The 17,436-nt window shown below is 37.2% G+C and overlaps 1 protein-coding gene across 1 annotated transcript in view; it reads left to right on the forward strand.

Moving 5' to 3' along the window:
* Positions 1–9,662: 9,662 nt before the first annotated feature.
* RNF144A (ring finger protein 144A) overlaps positions 9,663–17,436 on the forward strand; it is a 65,752-nt gene continuing 57,978 nt past the window's right edge. The window contains exon 1 of the mRNA XM_027840236.1: positions 9,663–9,806. Coding sequence (XP_027696037.1) covers positions 9,672–9,806 — 135 coding nt within the window. The 5' untranslated portion in view covers positions 9,663–9,671. The remainder of the gene's footprint in view (positions 9,807–17,436) is intronic.

Here is a 17,436-nt window from a genome sequence, read left to right on the forward strand (position 1 = left end):
TATTTTCTGTTTCCTTGAGGCAGCTATCACAATTATTATTTTTCTGATTTTCCAAATGAGAATGCTAAGGTCCAGAGAATTTAAGTAGTTTATGTAAGATCATCTAGCTAACTACTGATAATTAGGATTAGAATTCAGGCTTCCTGGCTCTTCCCACCCCATCATACTGTTTGCGCTATTGTATCCTCTCCCATCAGTATGAGAGACTGATAAGAAGGATCCTAGACCAAAAAACATTTCTCTCCAAGCTGGTTGTCCTGGCAACAGAGCTATAGTTTTCTGCCCAGTAGCTGTGGTGAGAAAAATGTTTTTGTTGCCACCCAGGGCTAAGGTATTGAAAGATGAGCTCCTCAACCTCTTTGGCCATTCCCCAGAATATTGGCTAAGAAAGCAAAGTGAAAGCAGATGAGGCCCTAAAACCCTGTCTCTCTCCAAATCACGAAATTGTTCTTTGTTAAAACACAGTTTGATAAAAATTGGTTCTTTGATAGAATTAAGCTGGCATTCCCACTGCTCTCCAGATTTTCAGCGTTATTGTGGCTTATCCAGTGTCACAGTTTTGGAATCCTGGAGAGACCATCTATTTCAATATCCTTGTATATATGAAGAACAAGGACTGAAAGAGGGGAAGGACCTCAGATCACATGCCTACTAAATATCAGAACTAGTTTTTTAATCCAGTTCTTTTATTTCTCTTGCACCTAAACAATACTACCTCTCTGGGTGAGAAATAGCAGAGTATATATTTCAAACAAGGCAGCATAACTGGATAAGTATGAGGGAAAGAATAGCCCAGGAAGATGAGCTTTCATTCATTCAACTTAAGGTCAGAGGGAATGAAGGAATTATTTCTGAGTTGGACTTTCTTGTGCGTCAGAGAATTTAGCAGAATCAAGTGCGTGAGTAAGAATGGAGGGGGAGTTAGTGACTTTGTGTTTTACTTTGTATTTGATTCCTAGAGAATGGCTACAGAACATTGGTAAACCTTGCAAGAGGAATATAATGTTGAGACTAAATTGTAGCTTTCACCTCACAAGTTATTTCAAGGTTAACATTGTATCTTGATCCAGGGGCAGGCTAGTCAAAACAGTTTCAAGTCTTGGAAAAAGAGTTGAAATCTTGACTTGATTTCCAGTTGTTCAGTTGCCGGTAGGAAGGGAAGGGAATACGAATTTATACAGCATCTGCTACTATGTGCCAGGCACTATGCTAAGAACTTTACAGATATTACCTCCTTTGATCCTCACAACAAAGCTGGGAGACAGATACTATTTTATCCCCATTTTACAACTGAGGAAGCTGAAGGAAGCAGAGGTTAAGCACCCAGCCTCACAAAAATACTGAATGTTTGAAGCTAAATTTGAATTTAGGTCTTACTGATCCCAGGCTCAGTGCTGTATTCACTGTTCCACCTAGCTGCCTTAGGATGCTGAAGAACCTGGAGGCAATGCCAGATGAGGATCTGAAGGTATCTAGTTTAGAGCAGAGAAGACTTCAGGCAGACATGATAGCTGTCTTTTAGAATGTGAAAAACTTATTGTGTGGAAGAGAGGTTAGATTTACTCTCTGGTCCCAGAAAGCAGAGCTAGGAGATTAGGGTAGAAATTATATAGAGGCAAATTCTCATGGAAAAACTTCCTAATTCTGAGGAACAATTTCCTGCCAATAAGAACTATCCCAAAGTGAAATCAGCTACCACAGAATGCAGTTATTAACCTGTGTCCAGCTGGAGGTTTTGGAGTAAAAGTTGCATGGCAATCTGATAAGAAATGCTGTAACTAGCAAGGATTCTTATTCAGCTTTGAGTAGGACTAGATGACCCTTGATGTCCCCTTCCAACTTCGAGATTCTGTTATCCTCTTTCATAGCCCCCCATGTCAGCATCAGAATTAGATTTTGTAATTTTATTGAAGTCTATTTTCATCTAATTGTTTGGGAGGAGAGAGAGGAAAGGAAAGGAGAGGGAGGGGGAGAGAGAGAGAGAGAGAGAGCTTCTTTCATACCTACATTTTTTCTATTGCTAAAAATCCTCAATGATTTAGGAAATTATGTCCTTCCTTTCAGTGGCCCACAGCAGGAAGTACCATATATTTTCTTCCTAATTTCCAGCTATTCAGTTTCTTCCTAATCTTCCTTAAAATAATAATAAAAAGCATTATTTAGGAAAATGCCTAAAACTCATAGTGAGATATAATCTTTTGACAGGGACTGTAACTTCAAGTCAAATGAGTACCTCATACATTTTCTAAAAACAGAAAATGAAAGTCTGCAGGCTTTGTGAACTATATTAGGTCCTCCTATAGCTGGTGGTGGGAACATGGAAAAGTCATTATTTGGTATAAATCCAACTGGCCTTCACCTCCCTCAAATCCTGACTTTTGGCTTTTTAGACCTTGTGACACTCCCGTTCCAATGACTGAAATTCATTCATCAACCTTCAGCATGAAGCCCACATAAATGTGGCACCAGACTTCATCAAAATATACTCAAAAAGGAGAGAATAGATGAGGTAGTGTTTTTTTAGTTCATCAGAGCCTTCTCAGTATACCTAAAGCCATACTATATAGGTGATCAACTGATCTAACCCTGTTAGTAAGACTATTGTTGTTTGTCCTTCATTCTTGAAGAGGACCATGATATCAGGAAGGTGATGACAGGACTTGCAAGTGAATTGTATTTAAGTGAGGGAGGGCTGTGCAAAGTCACCAGCCTCACTTTCTCCTCCAGAGTCATCTGAGTCCAGTAGCAAGATCAGGACAACTGGAAGTGGCCCCCTGGTAAGACTAACCATGATGAAGGCATGGAGTATTAGAGGCAAAAGGAGATATAAAGATCATGTATTATTCATCAACCAATCACAAGCATATATTAAATGCCTGCTGTATGACAGGCACAGTACTAAGTGTTAGGGATAAAAAGACAAAAATAAAATAGTCACTGTCATCAAAGAGCTTACATTTTGTTGGAGACAACATGTACAGATATAAGTATATGTATAATATATGCAAAGTAAATATGATACAATTTGGGAGAGAAGGGGGGATGGGACATCAGGAAAAGTCTCATAAGAAGTGACATTGGGGCTGTGTATTTAGTCTTAACCTTTTTTTTGTAATGAAAGAAGAAAAGAAGCCTGAGAAAGGGAAGGAGCTTACTCAAGGCTACACTGCAGGGATATGACAGATCCAGAATCATTATCATTATTCTGATTGTTGAACATTCTGAAAATGGCACAATCTAAAACTTTTGTCAACCTTAGGGTGTTTTAGTTGGATAATGTATCAGTTTAGTGAGGTTTGACACCAGAGGTAGGGCTATGTCTTCTTGGGTTTTCTCAGTCCTGGAACTATGCCATGCTCAATCATTCAATCATCATACATCTTGCCATGTGTTAGATGCTGTGCAAGTGTAGATTGAGTTATAGTCTCTGCCCTCAGTGAATTTAGGAGAAAGAATCAATGTTTAAACAGTTACTTTAATACGTCAGTGAATCTGTGACCTTAATGATGTCGGCAAGCCCTCTGCTGGTAGAGATAGCAACCTGACCATGTTTTTTTTCCCTCTGGGCAACTCTTGCTCATGGCATCCCAGACATCTTCCACATGCAGTCCCATTAACATTCAGGGGTTTTTGTTATTGTTCAGTCGTTTCAATCATGGTTGGCCCTTTGTGACACCATTTGTAGTTTTCTTGGAGTGTTTTCCATTTCCTTCTCCAGTAATATGTAGGAGATTTTTCTTCAAGTTTGGCATTAGTACCATTTGAAGTCTGGGGAGTAGAAAGTGTGTGTATGTGTGTGTGTGTGTGTGTGTGTGTGTGTGTGTGTGTGTGTATGTATGTGAAGAGGCTGAGAAATATATAGAAGGCTTTGTGGAGTGGGATTTCCAAAAAATGGATAAAAATTAGGTATTTAGAGAGGACTAAATGCAATTAGAGGTGGACATTTTAATGGGAATTCAGGAAGGAGACAACAACAAGTGGGAATAATTCAGTCCACTGTGAAGAGACTGTCCTATCCCTATTGAAGACAATGTTCAGAGAGGTAATCTTTAGGGATTCTTATTTTCAAATTCTGTTAGTTTTATGAGTAGCCAAAGAATCTGAGAGTTGGAAGGGATTTTGAATGTTATCTAATCCACCTCATGCTGGAACTGGAATCATCTATACTAGTTAACAAAAAAAAATAAATAAATAAATAAAAGGTGTTCCATCTTCCATTTACAGATCTTTAGGGGTGGCAAAGTTATTATTTCCTGAATCAGCCTATTCCATTTTTTTCCCTTTCCCCTTTTAGGCAACTGAAATCTGCTTCCCTTTCACTTCTATCCACTTCTCCCAGTTTCTCCACCTGGGGTCAAGCAGAACAAATCTAGTCCCACTTGTATATGACTAGGTTTCAAATAATTGGAATGTTTAACTTAAAAACCAACATTCAAATAGCCAGACTGTTTGACTCATTTATTAAATAAGCTATTCTTTCTCCAGGCCAAACATGTCAATTCTTTCTACTGACCCTTGTATCCTATGTTCTCCAGTGTCCTCACTCTCTGTTCACTCTCTTCTTAATTCTCTTTGGTTTAGCATGTCAATGTTATTCCTGAAATACAGTGCCTAGAAGTGACTACAGATATAGTCTGACTATGGTAGAGTACAGGGGACTCTCATCACCCCTCTTATGGACATTAGGCCTAAATTTACAGACAACTGATTCAGAAAACACTTTCACGTTAATAATGAATCTTTTTTTTTCTGCAAGTTGAAATTTGTTTAATACCATTTAAGTTATGCTGTTATTCTGTTCTCCCAGGCCTAATGCCTTCTGATTCTTTTCTTGAAGAAAGTATTTGTGATGTGTTAGTTCTCGGCTTCTGTATAAGTGACAAATCTTTGACTTTTTTCATTCCTTCTTCCTGATCCAAATTTTCCAAAACATTTTTTCTTTTTTTCTTTCTTTACTTTTTTCCTTCTTTGCTTTGAACTTATCAGTTATTATAGATATATTGATTTCATTTAAAGAATTTTTACGGCGTGCTTTGTACAATTTCATAGGTTCATAAACTAAGACCTGGAAGGGAGAGACTGCTGAGGTCATCTCATCCAATCCAAACATTTTACAGATGAGGAAAGTAGGGCGCAGAGGTATTATGTGACTTGCTCAAAGCCACACTGCTAGTAAGTACAAGAGCCAGAATTTGTAACATGCTCCTCTGATATCAAACTCTAGTGTTCTTTGAAGCATAGAGAAAGACAAATTCTGTCTTCACCAGCAACAGATGGTAGTGTGTAAGCTTTGATTATTTTCATGGTGGGTGGTCTTTTTACAGAGATTTAATCATGGGGACTACAATACCAGAGAACCAAATTTCCCCATGAAATTATGTTTCTTGCAGCCTTTGGACATATTCTTAAAACAGCTTTGCCAGTCCATTCATCTGCTTCTCCAAGAGAACTGTAACTCAACTTTCCATGTAGCTGCAAATCCCTTCTATCTTCTGGTTTAATGTATGACAGAATGTCAAGACTGACATGACTTATTTCTTCCAAGTAGAATTTTTTGCTTGTTGGCACTGGACAAGGATCTTACATAGTACCTGGAGTTTATAGATAGGGAAAGTTTATAGATGGTCTAAAAACTGTATAATTCTTAGCACCCTTTGCTCCCCTTTCTTTTCCTTGCCACTGTCATTACAGAAATAGAAAGGAATACCACAGGACTTAGGACCATTTTGCATCATGCTTTGTTTTGTTTTATGAGTTTCCATGGCCAAAGAATTCATCAGGCTTTCCCTCCTTAACTAGACTGGTACCGGGAAAGCTAACTCAAAACCTTTTCAGTTTTCTAAACCCTGCAAGAGGTTGCAGGTCACCACTATGCCATTATGAGCCATTAATTTTCATGATATACTTTGTTTAAAAGACCTTCTTTAGGAAATAAAATTTAGCTACCATGAAGATGAAGTTCAGTGATTTGGGTCAACAGAAATATTTTGACCTTTAAAAGAAAATCAAAGGGAGAGAGGTAGGGTGGTGGTAATGCGCTCAGGATAGGGATAGGAGGAGCAGAGAGGGGACAGGGAATGCTTACAACAGCAGGTATAAGGAGAAGAACCAGTGACTGCTCAATTGAGAGATGGGTAGTGGTGGGGGAGGGGTGGAAAGAAGCTGAAAGGAACTGTTAACAGAACAGTGTGGTTGAGGAGCGAGATAGAGTTCCAAGCTTGGAGTGTGTTGAAATAGGAGTTCCAGTCCCTGCTGTTGCTACTTCTAAATCTCAGTTTCCTCATCAGTGCAGTGACCCTAAAAAATATCGCTGTTACCTGCTTCACAGGTTTGGCGTGTCATTCTTTGCAAAAACTATTATTTTTCCTTCTGTGTGAGTTGAGAATTGAGATCTAATTCCTGGGATTGGAGACAGTAAATGAAGAGGGGACACTAGGGCTTCCATACATCACATTTAGGCCTAAGAAGTACTGTACCCTGACCATATGTGTTCAGTTTCTTTTGTTGATCATTTCTTGAGTATCCTTTTAAGACCTTTAAGTAGAGAGTCCTCTCCCTGCCCCAAATAATTATGTTCACTTCCCATAGAAGTATTCTTGTACTAAATGATTGAGATAGTAAAGTGCTAGGACCTTATGGGCTGTGTGACCTTGGGTACCCTCAGTTTCCTCTACAAAATGATGGCTTCTAAGATCCCTTCAAGCTCTAAGCCTATGATCCTATGAGTCCTATGCACCACATCATAACTTCAAGGCGCTCCCGTGGAAATCTGATGTCTTTTTGAAACTTCATTGAGTCGATTGATGGGTAGAGGTGGGCATGTAGTGGTGCAGAACATGCTTGAGAACAAGGCTGTTCTTTAGAAATGAATCTAACAGTACTTCAACAGAGGCAACCATAATTCCCACTACCTGGATCTTCCACTTGGTTAGAATATTCCTTATTTATCCCAGAAAACTCTGTGCTCATTGCTCATGGTTTCCATCAGTCTGGACCATCTTCTTTTTTCCCCTTTCCATTACCTAATCCTGTTACCATCCATTACCCTTCTTTCAAGGCTCAGCTCGCATCCTTCCTTCTCTCAGCCCACCATGCATTCCCTCCTCAGAGCTGCCTTGCCACTTGAGCTCATACAGCATGATTTAGCTCTTAATGGGACAGTTCTGTCTTCCCAATGAGATTAGAAGCCCTGTGTGAAGAAGGCAGGTCCCGTGTCTTGATCTTCTTTGTGACCTAGCACTTTACCTATGAAGAGAGAATAAAAATATGGTATAATAGAAAGAACGTTGAATTGAATGAAACCTAGCTCTGCCAGTAAAATAAGCGGTTGAACTATATAGAGACCTACGTGGCTTCTTGATTCCCTTCTAGCTCTGTATCCGTGGTCCTAAGATCCTAATAGCAGTGTTTTGCATTTAACGTACACTCAGAGATTCATGGAATGAAGGAATGAATGATTTTCTTTTTTACTCTTAAGTTTCAAGTGCAGTCCTAGGCACAAGGAATAAATTAAATATTTATTTGAGCATCAACCAATATTGCAGTTCAGAGGATAATTTGATTATAAATATAACTTTTGATGTGTCTAACATATTTAAGTTGTTGTTGCTCACATTGAATTATAATTGCCCTTAATATAAGCTTTCACTTACGGCACTTTGATTAACTGTACAAGTGAATCTCACTTTATGCAATAGATACAACTCTGAAACATTGTACCTAAATAGAATTGGCTTGGTGGACAGTGCTGGACTTGGAGTCAGGAAGGCCTGGGTTCGAACCTTGCCTCTGACACTTCCTAGCTGTGTGACCATGGGTAAGTCACTTAACCTCTCTTGAATCTCAGTATCCTCATCTATAATATGGGTATAATAATACCTGTAGTACTTGCCTCCCAGGGTTGTTGTGAGGTTCTAATGGGATAATGTGTGTGAAGCACTCTAAAGCTTTAAAGCACTATGTATGTGGAAATAAGTTATTATTGTTATTATTGTCATCTTATTCTTCTCTTATTATCAGTCTTGTTCTCATCTTTTTCTGTGGAGGTCAGATAGAAACAGTCCTGGGACAAGTTACTATCATACTATTATTCTTTTATATTTAATGTTCTGCAAACTATTGCAAAGGCATATATAAAATAACTGCTTTTTTATAATTAAATTAAGAAAATATTGGGATGTAAGTTCATCTTCTGTAGGCTTATTAAAAGTGTCTTGGGGACAATTCTACTAGCAGCCAAGATTATGGGGATGATGATGATGATGGTATTGTTGTTGATGATGATAATTGCTATTATTAACAATTTGAGTGTACTATGGAAATATTTGTGTGATTCTTTGAACTTTCTGCCTCCTTTCCTGCCTCTCTGCTGCTGCCGTTACAGAAGTAGGTGGCTGCTGCCTGAATGTCTGAATGACTGAAAGTCATTTGGTGTTTTCTTCTTCTGTTTCCTATATTGCCGTAGTCAAAGAATTCATCACCTAGTGGCCAGCCAACTGGTGATGAGCCTTTTCCATTCTTAGCCTCCTTTCCTAATACTCGGCTATTGCCTCTGCTGAAAGCAGATGGCTGCTGCATGGTACTGAAGGCCATTTTGTATTTTCTTCATTGGTTTCTTGCATTTTCATGGCTAGAGAATTCATCATCTAGTGGCCAGCCAACTGGTGATGTGCCTTTTCCATGCTTAGTTAGATTGGTTCTCAGATAGCAGATATTGTCTGTCCTTGGAATTGTTCTCAAAACCCTTTGAGTTTAGTAGAATCTGCCAGAGTTTGAACTCTTCTTCCATAGATGTCAAGAATCCAAGGTCATCTCCATTTCACAGTGAGGAATAGGACTTACTCAGAGGATGCTGAATGGGACATCCTCCGTGATGGTGCCAAACACTGTTGTGGAGTATGCATGTCCCTATTTTATTCCTTAATTGATAATGCTAATTACAGGCAGCATAGCCCAGTGGTTAGAGAACTGGAATACTTGGACTTTGACACATGCTGGCTGTGTGACCCTAGGTGAGTCACTTAGCCTTTTAGTGCTCTAGACAAGTCTCTGAGACTATAAGTTGCAAAAACAGTTGATGACCTACATTGTTAGAGGGAGTTTCCTCATCTGAGAGTTTCCTATTACCAAAGAAATTACAGATCCAATCCTTTTCCTCTACCCTAATCAGAGAATCACTGAATGAAGTGGTATCTTTCAAGGAATCAAGTATGCTCTCAACCTTTGCATGGGAGACCTTGCTGAGAAGAACCTTTAAGCCTGCATTCTGCTTTCCAGAGTCCAAGGCTTCAAAAAAATTAACAAATACTATAAGATTCTTATATTCCATAGACCTTTCATTTGTGTTAGTGTGCCTGCTGGAGGAAATTGTAAAGGTCCATCTATTCCTTTTTTCATATTTTTATTATTAATCCCCTCTATAGATGTTTAGAAATTTCTCAAAAAGACTTTATAGGGCTGAGAAAGAAGCCATATGAATTGATGCCATCTCCCTTGCCTCTATGACCCACTGAGACATTGGAGGAGGACTGGTGTAGAGGCCACAGTCACTTAGATTACATATAAAACTGCCATCACTTATAAATATTTGCTTAGTGGTGGTGGTTGAGCTTTGGTCTGTAGGCCATTTGTGGTGCTGATCTTTCATTTCACTCATTTTAGGTTGCTCAGCGATGACTATGGCAAGATACAGGCCTACGTGGGACTTGGCGCTGGATCCCTTGGTGTCTTGTAAACTCTGTCTTGGGGAATATCCTTTGGAGCAGATGACAACAATAGCCCAGTGCCAATGCATCTTCTGTACCCTGGTTGGTTCTTTTGAAACATATGTTTTGAAATTATTTCAAGTAGATGGCTAGGCTTTCTTTGGGGACAGAAAGCTCTCCTGCCCTTAACACACACACACACACAAATGAGTATGAGATTCCTGTTTGCTCATTTAATTTCACAGTCATCTCTTAGGAATTTTTCTTTGAAGACAATGGAGCTTTTAAGTTCAAACTTTTTAATTCATTACTCCTTATGATGCCAAGGACATCACACAGAAAAAAAATAATTTTCAAGCACAGTTTAAAAACCCTCAGCCAGACATGGGTTCATCTATTAAAAAAACTCAATTTGACAACTACTGGCTTATTTCTAAATCTAGCTCCAGGATGGTGTTTCTGTAAAAACAAGGATAAACATTTTGGTCTCTGAAGTTGTCATAGTCTTAGTGCCAGATCAGAATGATTTTGTTATGAGATCGTAGTGAAGCTTCCATAGAATTAATTGAAACTTTGCATTTATGAGGCACTTGCTCACTGGATCCGTTTTCTTTTACTTCAATGATGTAAAGAGAATCGCCTAACAATTAGAACAATCCAGAAGTAGAATGGTCTGCCTTGGGAGGTAGTGGGCTTTACTGGAGGTTGGAGGATGACTTAGGGATGCTGGAGAGGGCATACCTGTTCAGGTAAATTAAATGGCCTCCAAGGTTGCTAATGTTTCTAAGAGTCTGCAGTTCTTTCATTGACCCCCAAACCTAAAGAGCTCTTTTTGTTTCTGTCTTGGAGAAAACAAAAACTTGTATTCAGCTAATTTCATCTAAGTGTGTTTCTCCTTCCATGTTTGTTTCTTGGATATTATTTTAATCACATGTTTGTTGCATGATACACCAGACTCTTTAAGAAGACAGAACCAAATTAAATAACAAACATAAAATGATTTTTTTTTCTGTCTTCTTCCAAGCCAGTCCATTTTGTACATTTGGCCTTATATTTTCTTATCTTTTTTTCCTCCTTTTGAAATAGTTTTAGTCAGTATGTTTGTAGATCTGATTCTTCTCATTTTTGCTTTGCATTACTTCTTAAACATCTTTTCATATTCATTAAAGGCTTCCTACTTATTTTATGGCACTATCATATTCTATTGCTTTAGGGTACCACAATTTATTCACTTAAAAACTAATTATTTGATTCTACTTCCTTTGCTATTGTAAATAGAGTAGATATATGTATGAATATACATATATAAATATTTATTACATACATGCACATACGTAATATATATGTATATTCTTGTTCAGATAGTTCTTTTTTTTTTCTTTTTAACATATGTTGGGGATAGAGTCTCAGCAATGGAATAACTAGGTAAAAAGATATGCTTGATTGTATGACTCATTCATTGTATGTTATATTGCTCTCCAAAAGGTTTGTACAATTTCACAGTCCCAGTGTGCGAGTGATTGTTTTCCCATAGCCCTAGCAACAATGAATTTTATTATTTTTTGCTATATTTACAATTCTAGTGGGTATAAAATGGCATCTTAAAGTTGTTTTTTATGCCTATAAGTTTGAGAGTATTGAGCATCCTTTCATTGTGATGTATTTAAACCTTAAAAAGTTGTCTATTCATTTATTTTAACCAGTCTTCATAATAATATGTTATTCAGTTAAACGATTCCTTATAGATTTCATACTTAGATTCCTTATATATGTCATACTTAGATCTGATGTATGTGTTTGTACATATACAAGTTTTAGTCCATATTTGTAGTTTCATTAGTGTACAGAACTCTTAGTATGGAAACTCCCATCTACTGAGGCAAGTTGGCAATTTTTCTGTAACTTATTAGAGAATTATCTGGGGTACTGGTCAAGTCACTTTTCAGGGTTTAAATAACCAATATGTAATATAGTCAGGATTTGCAAGTCAGCTTTCTATTACAAATGAGGGAATATTTGTAAAACACTATATAAATATCAGTTATTACTTTTACAGTTATTATTTCAGCAGTATGTGAATTACTTGGAACAAGCAATAATTTTGACTTTATTTCATTTTGTGATTACAGTGGTCATGCTTGTATACTTCTACTGATACTACTAGGATGACTCAGAATATTTTATCTTGGCCATATTAGGGCCAGCTGAATCGTGCAGTGGATAGAGTACCATGTCTAGAATCAAAACGACTTAAGTTCAAATCCAACCATACATTTTTCTAGTTGTGTGACCCTGGGCAAGTCACTTAACCTCTATTTGTCTCAGTTTCATCATCTGTAAAATGGGGATAATAATAGCAGCTACCTCTGAGGATTGTTGTGAGAATCAAATGAAATAATAATCATAAAGTGCTAGTGTAGTGTTTGAAACATAGTAAGTGTTATGTAAATGCTAGCTATTATTAGTAGTATTAATTATTATTATAATTGTTATACAAAGTCATATTGAGCTAGCTTCCCCGCCTTTACTTAGTTCTCTCCATTGTGTTCTAAATTTCATGCCATAGGCTCATATTCCATTGTGTTCTCTCTGTCTCTCTCTCGCTCACTCACTCTCTCTAAAATTTTATGGTTATTAAGACTGGATATAACTCCAAGGAAATACACAAAAGTTGTAGCTCTTTAAAGGTGTAGAAGAATGACTTTTAGAGATATGCTACTGACTTTTGGTGGGGAGAAGTCAAGTGTTTCAAAGGTCACCCAAGCACACAATGAAGTAAGATGTCTTACCAAAGTGTAAAGGAAATTATGGTAAAAAGAATTAATGCTGTGAACTGACAAATGATTTCTGTGAAATAGTCTGATTAATCCACAGAAACTAAGCAAAGACCTTTAGAGTGATCTGGTAGGAGGAGGGATTGCTATTGACTCCTCTGTAGTACAACTTAAGTTGGAAGACCAATGAGTAGATCAATAAAAACAAACAAAATCAGCAATAGTTACATTGCTATGAAGAAAAAATGCTTGTCATGGGCAAAGCAATACAAATACTAGAGTACTAATGACTGTTCAAATAAAAAAAGGGATTTTTTTTTTGATAAACTACACATTTTATTCAAGGCTTTATACCAAAACCATTATCAGAAGAGAACAAGGTGAGCCCATTATATTTAAGCATCTTTATCAGACTTTATCAGTAAAAGCATCCTCCCTTCAAAATGTTTGAGGATTAAAAAAAATTCCACTGGGCCTACAAGTCCTCCTCCCATGGAGGAAATGACAAAATCAGATAAATATATTGAAATATATAAGGAAAAGCATAATTGTTCTAGAATTCCAAAGATTCCTACATAGAGGAGTAGTGAAACAAATGTGTCATGTATCATGAAAGATTAGCCATGCAGCTAATTCAAGCCTTGACTGACACCACCAGCTCCCTCAGCCTCTTCTCCCCTCTGATTGGAGGGATGGAGGGTAGAAAGCCAAATTTCTTCCAATGCCTTCCTTTATATAGGGCAGAAATTGGACTTCTAGGCTCATTCCATTCTACATCTGCTGCTCGGAGTGGGTTTTCAACTCCATGGAACCAAACACCTCCCATGCTGGTACCCCTTGGTGCCTCCCTCCCATGAGATTTTAAGCTCCTTGAGGACAAGGACTGTCTTTCTTTCTATTAACTGTATCCCCTAAACATTGTAGGTGCTTAACAAAAGTTTATTGGATTGACTTTATTTTATTTCTTAAAAAATTTCTTCCCAAAGTAGAGATAACCATACTTAAATGGTCTAGGAAATTGCTTGATTTAAATGTCTTTGATATAATTCAAGCTGCGTTTGGAAAAAAAAACCAAAATGGACAGTTTGTTTGTCAGATATATTCTTCATATCCAATATAATAAAAATGCACTTTCACAATGATAAAGGATATATATCAAAGTTTTTAACTCAGTACAAAATCAGGTAAAACAAGAAATAACAGGAAAAAGAAAACATACTCCTTATGAAAAAGTATTTTAAGTAGGTAAATTTGTAAATTAATTTGCACACTATTGTACTACTACCATGCTTTTGTAACTGATATATTTACTGCATACATACCAATTTTTTCTTCTCTTTTTTTGGGGGGAAGGGAGGCAATTGGGTTTAAATGACTTGCCCAAGTCATTCACACACACACCCAGCTAGTAAGTGTCTGAGGCTGGATTTGAACTCAGGTCTTCTTGACTTCAGGGCTTGTATTCTATCCACTGCGCCACCTAGCTGCTCCCCTTTTTTTCTTCTTTTGTTATCATTTTTCACTTTTCCTTTACAAACAACAACAAAAATGTTTTGTTTTTTATTTTACAAAGGACCTTTTGAGGAAGTATATTTAACTAGTTTAGGTAAAAATTTAGACATCAGAATGTTAATCAATAAAAGTAAAGCCCTACATATGTTGATTCAAAAAATCAGCTCCACAAGTACACAATGGGGGTAAAAGTATGATCAGGATTATGAAACTACTGGAAACCAAACCAAACGAGGATCATTTGAAGGAACTGTGTATGTTTCATTTGTGGAAAAGAAATCTTGGAGATAAAAGTTGAAAGGAGTTAAGTTCTCCTTAGCTCCTGAGAGCAGAATTGGAGATCATAGGGAGAAAGATTCAGAAGAGGCAGATTTTGGATTGATATAAAGCCCATCATTTTAATACAGGTATTCTCCAAATGATGTTCTGTGCTTTGAGACATAGGGACGCTACAGTCTTTGAAGAAGTATGAAAATATCTGTCACTCAGAGGATCATGGAAAGCTCAAGATGGGTATGAGGCATCTGCAGCATATTACAAACTAGGAATTATAATAGAGAAATAGATTAAAAATATTATCACCAAAGAAATGTATTACTGAAAAAGACCCTGGACTGGGCATGTGTCAAGAGTGAGGAATAATAGATATGTAGCCAATGTGCTCATCTAGGATCCTTTTTGTGATGTCAAGAGAAAATAAGGAAGTCCTTCTTGCTTATTGGATGGATTCTTTGTCATAATACTTATAGAACATGGACATGGGCAAGAAACATATGTGATGGGCAGGCATGGATGGGTTTGACCTCCATCTTGGAGGAAATTGTCAACTTGGTGAGATCTCAGGTTCATTTGATTATTTGAGCAAAACCAAAGATTTTCTAGCAGTTAGAGCTTTACAAAAGTGAAATGTTGCCTGTGGAGGGTAGTGAGTTTCCTATAACTAGAGAGCTTCAAGTGGAGACTTCATGACTGCTTCTAGGGGGTGTTATAGAGTGAATTCCTATTCAGCTGTGGGTTAAATTAGGTGATCTTTGCTGTTCCTTCCAAATCTGAGATTCTGTAATTCCATGTTGCTTATTGATATGCAGAAAGTATCCTTCCAACAACATTAAAGCCACAGTTAAAAATCTTCAACCCAGAGGAAAGAAAATTGCTTGTGACATTTTTCCTGAGTTGAGAGGGAGGTGTAGGAGTAAGACAGAAGTGTTGGAAGAAACTAGAGGAAAAAAGAAACACCGCATCATTCAATTAGAAAATCAGAATGAATTCATAGATTTCTGGAGAAATGTGCCATCATGGTCAAGCATGTTGACATGGACTAAATAATTAGTTTCATATTCAATTATATTTTTATCCAAAAAGCCCTTTCTACATTTGAAACTAATGGTACATGGTTCTATTTGCTGAATGTTTGTTTTATCTGCCTGTAACGAGCAAATTGTACCCTGGGAATTAAATATGGGAGGTTATGTGGTTGTGGTGGGGAGTGGAGGGAGAAATGCCCTTCAGTACATTCCTCACTTTACTCTCTTGATCTCTTAGAAAAAACTTTTGGATTTTTCCCTCCTATTTCTAGAGATTTCTTATTAAAAAATGAGCTCTGCTAAGTCAGACCAACAGAATAGGTAAAGACAGTGAATATGAAGGCAGCAAAATACCCTGGTTCCAGCAAGAGGTTTTCTTAAGCTCAACACTAAACAATTTAAAGTGAGATTGATTCTTCAGAACATTTTTGGTAAATGCAAAATGTTGGCCAGAAATATTTGAACATTGGCCTGTGAATCAGTGGAGTGTGGAGAAGAGAAAGTTTCTGAGTGTTGGCAAGTAAGGTGGAGGGAGAACATATGCATGCCCTTGCTCTGAGTGTCTATGCTGTTTTTAGTTATGCCCTATTACACTGGTTTCCAATCTTTCTGAGTAGAGGGACCCCTCTTTAATGTCAAACAAAATTGATGGCTTGCCAAATTATGAGAGTAGCACCATCAGACCAAAAACACAAAATCTATAGTGGTTTTTCATTATAAATACTTTTAAAGTTCTTCTGTATTATATTTGTCACAATATACATTTAAAAATAGTAATACATATAGGTATCCCAAAAGTCTTAGTGCAGTCTTAAACTATTAAAACTTAAATGATAGCCTTTTGTGTTATTAAACCTTGAGGCTTCACTAAGACTTTTCAGACATCCTACACATGTATTTATGTTAGATACATAGGGTGAGACAGGTGGTGTGAAGGTGGCGAGTGAGGAGAGGTGTGTCAGATTGCATAAAGGAATAAGACATAGGTTCAAGGCTTGCCCCTGAAACTGAGACTCTGTGAGGTACAACGACAAGTTGGAAGACATAAAGAGAAGGACAGGTGGCAAAAGACTTGGAAACAGTTAAATGCAAACAGCGTTTAAAACTGGGAATATTTAGCAAAGAGGAGAGAAGACCTAGGGGAGACTCAGGGGATATGATATAGTCTTAATAAATCACCTGCATTTTTACAAATGATAAAATAGGGAAAGAGAGGCAGCGATTTTCCATGGTCACCCAGCTAGTATTTAATAAAACTAGAATTTAAATCCAAGTCTTCTGGTTCCAAATGGAACATATTTTCTCTTTTTGGAGGTCTGTCTTGTGGTAGGAAGAGCATATTTACTCAAAACAGTGTCCGGGGCACCAGGATAGGGCTAAAGTCAGGAAGTGATGGGGAAATATTATCTTCACATGAAGAGTGTGTGCATGTCCTTGTTCTGAGTTTCTGTGCTGTTTATAGTTATGGCAAACTGTACTGGTTCCCAATTTTTCTGAGTAGAGGGACCCCTGTTTAATGTCAATTTTTTTGCCTCACCAAATGAGGATGACAACAGTATCAGACTAAAATAAATACATAATTCATAGTCTTTTTGTCACAAACAGTTTAAAAATTCATTTGTATTGAATAATTTTATCTATAAAATTATGTGGACTGCCTTCTGTATTGATGATGAATTGATTGTCACTTTAGGTATTCAAGCAGGGGAGTAGTAATACCACTAACGAGAGATACTGAGGAAGGCATTCCTGTGTGAGGTAAAAGGTTGGTCTAGAAAACCCCTATGTAAATGCCCTTTTTTGATAGAAATAAAATTATTTAAAATTTAGATAATATAAGACCTGCTAGCCTTCCTATGTTAAAGTTTCTTTTTATTTTAAATTTTATTTATTTATTTGATTTTAGTTTTCAGCATTCACTTCTATAAGATTTTGAGTTCTAAATTTTCTCCCCCTACCCCCACTTCCTCCTCCCCAAGATAGCATGCAATCTGATATAGACTATACACGTATAATCATATTAAACATTTCCACATTAGTCATGTTGTAAACAAGAATTAGAACCAAAGAGAAAAATCACGAGAAAGAAGCCAGTGAGAGAGAGAGAGAGAGAGAGAGAGAGAGAGAGAGAGAGAGAGAGAG

This window comes from Vombatus ursinus, unplaced genomic scaffold, assembly GCF_900497805.2.
Source record: "Vombatus ursinus unplaced genomic scaffold, bare-nosed wombat genome assembly UNPS02014841.1, whole genome shotgun sequence".
In the NCBI taxonomy this organism is placed as follows: Eukaryota; Metazoa; Chordata; class Mammalia; order Diprotodontia; family Vombatidae; genus Vombatus; species Vombatus ursinus.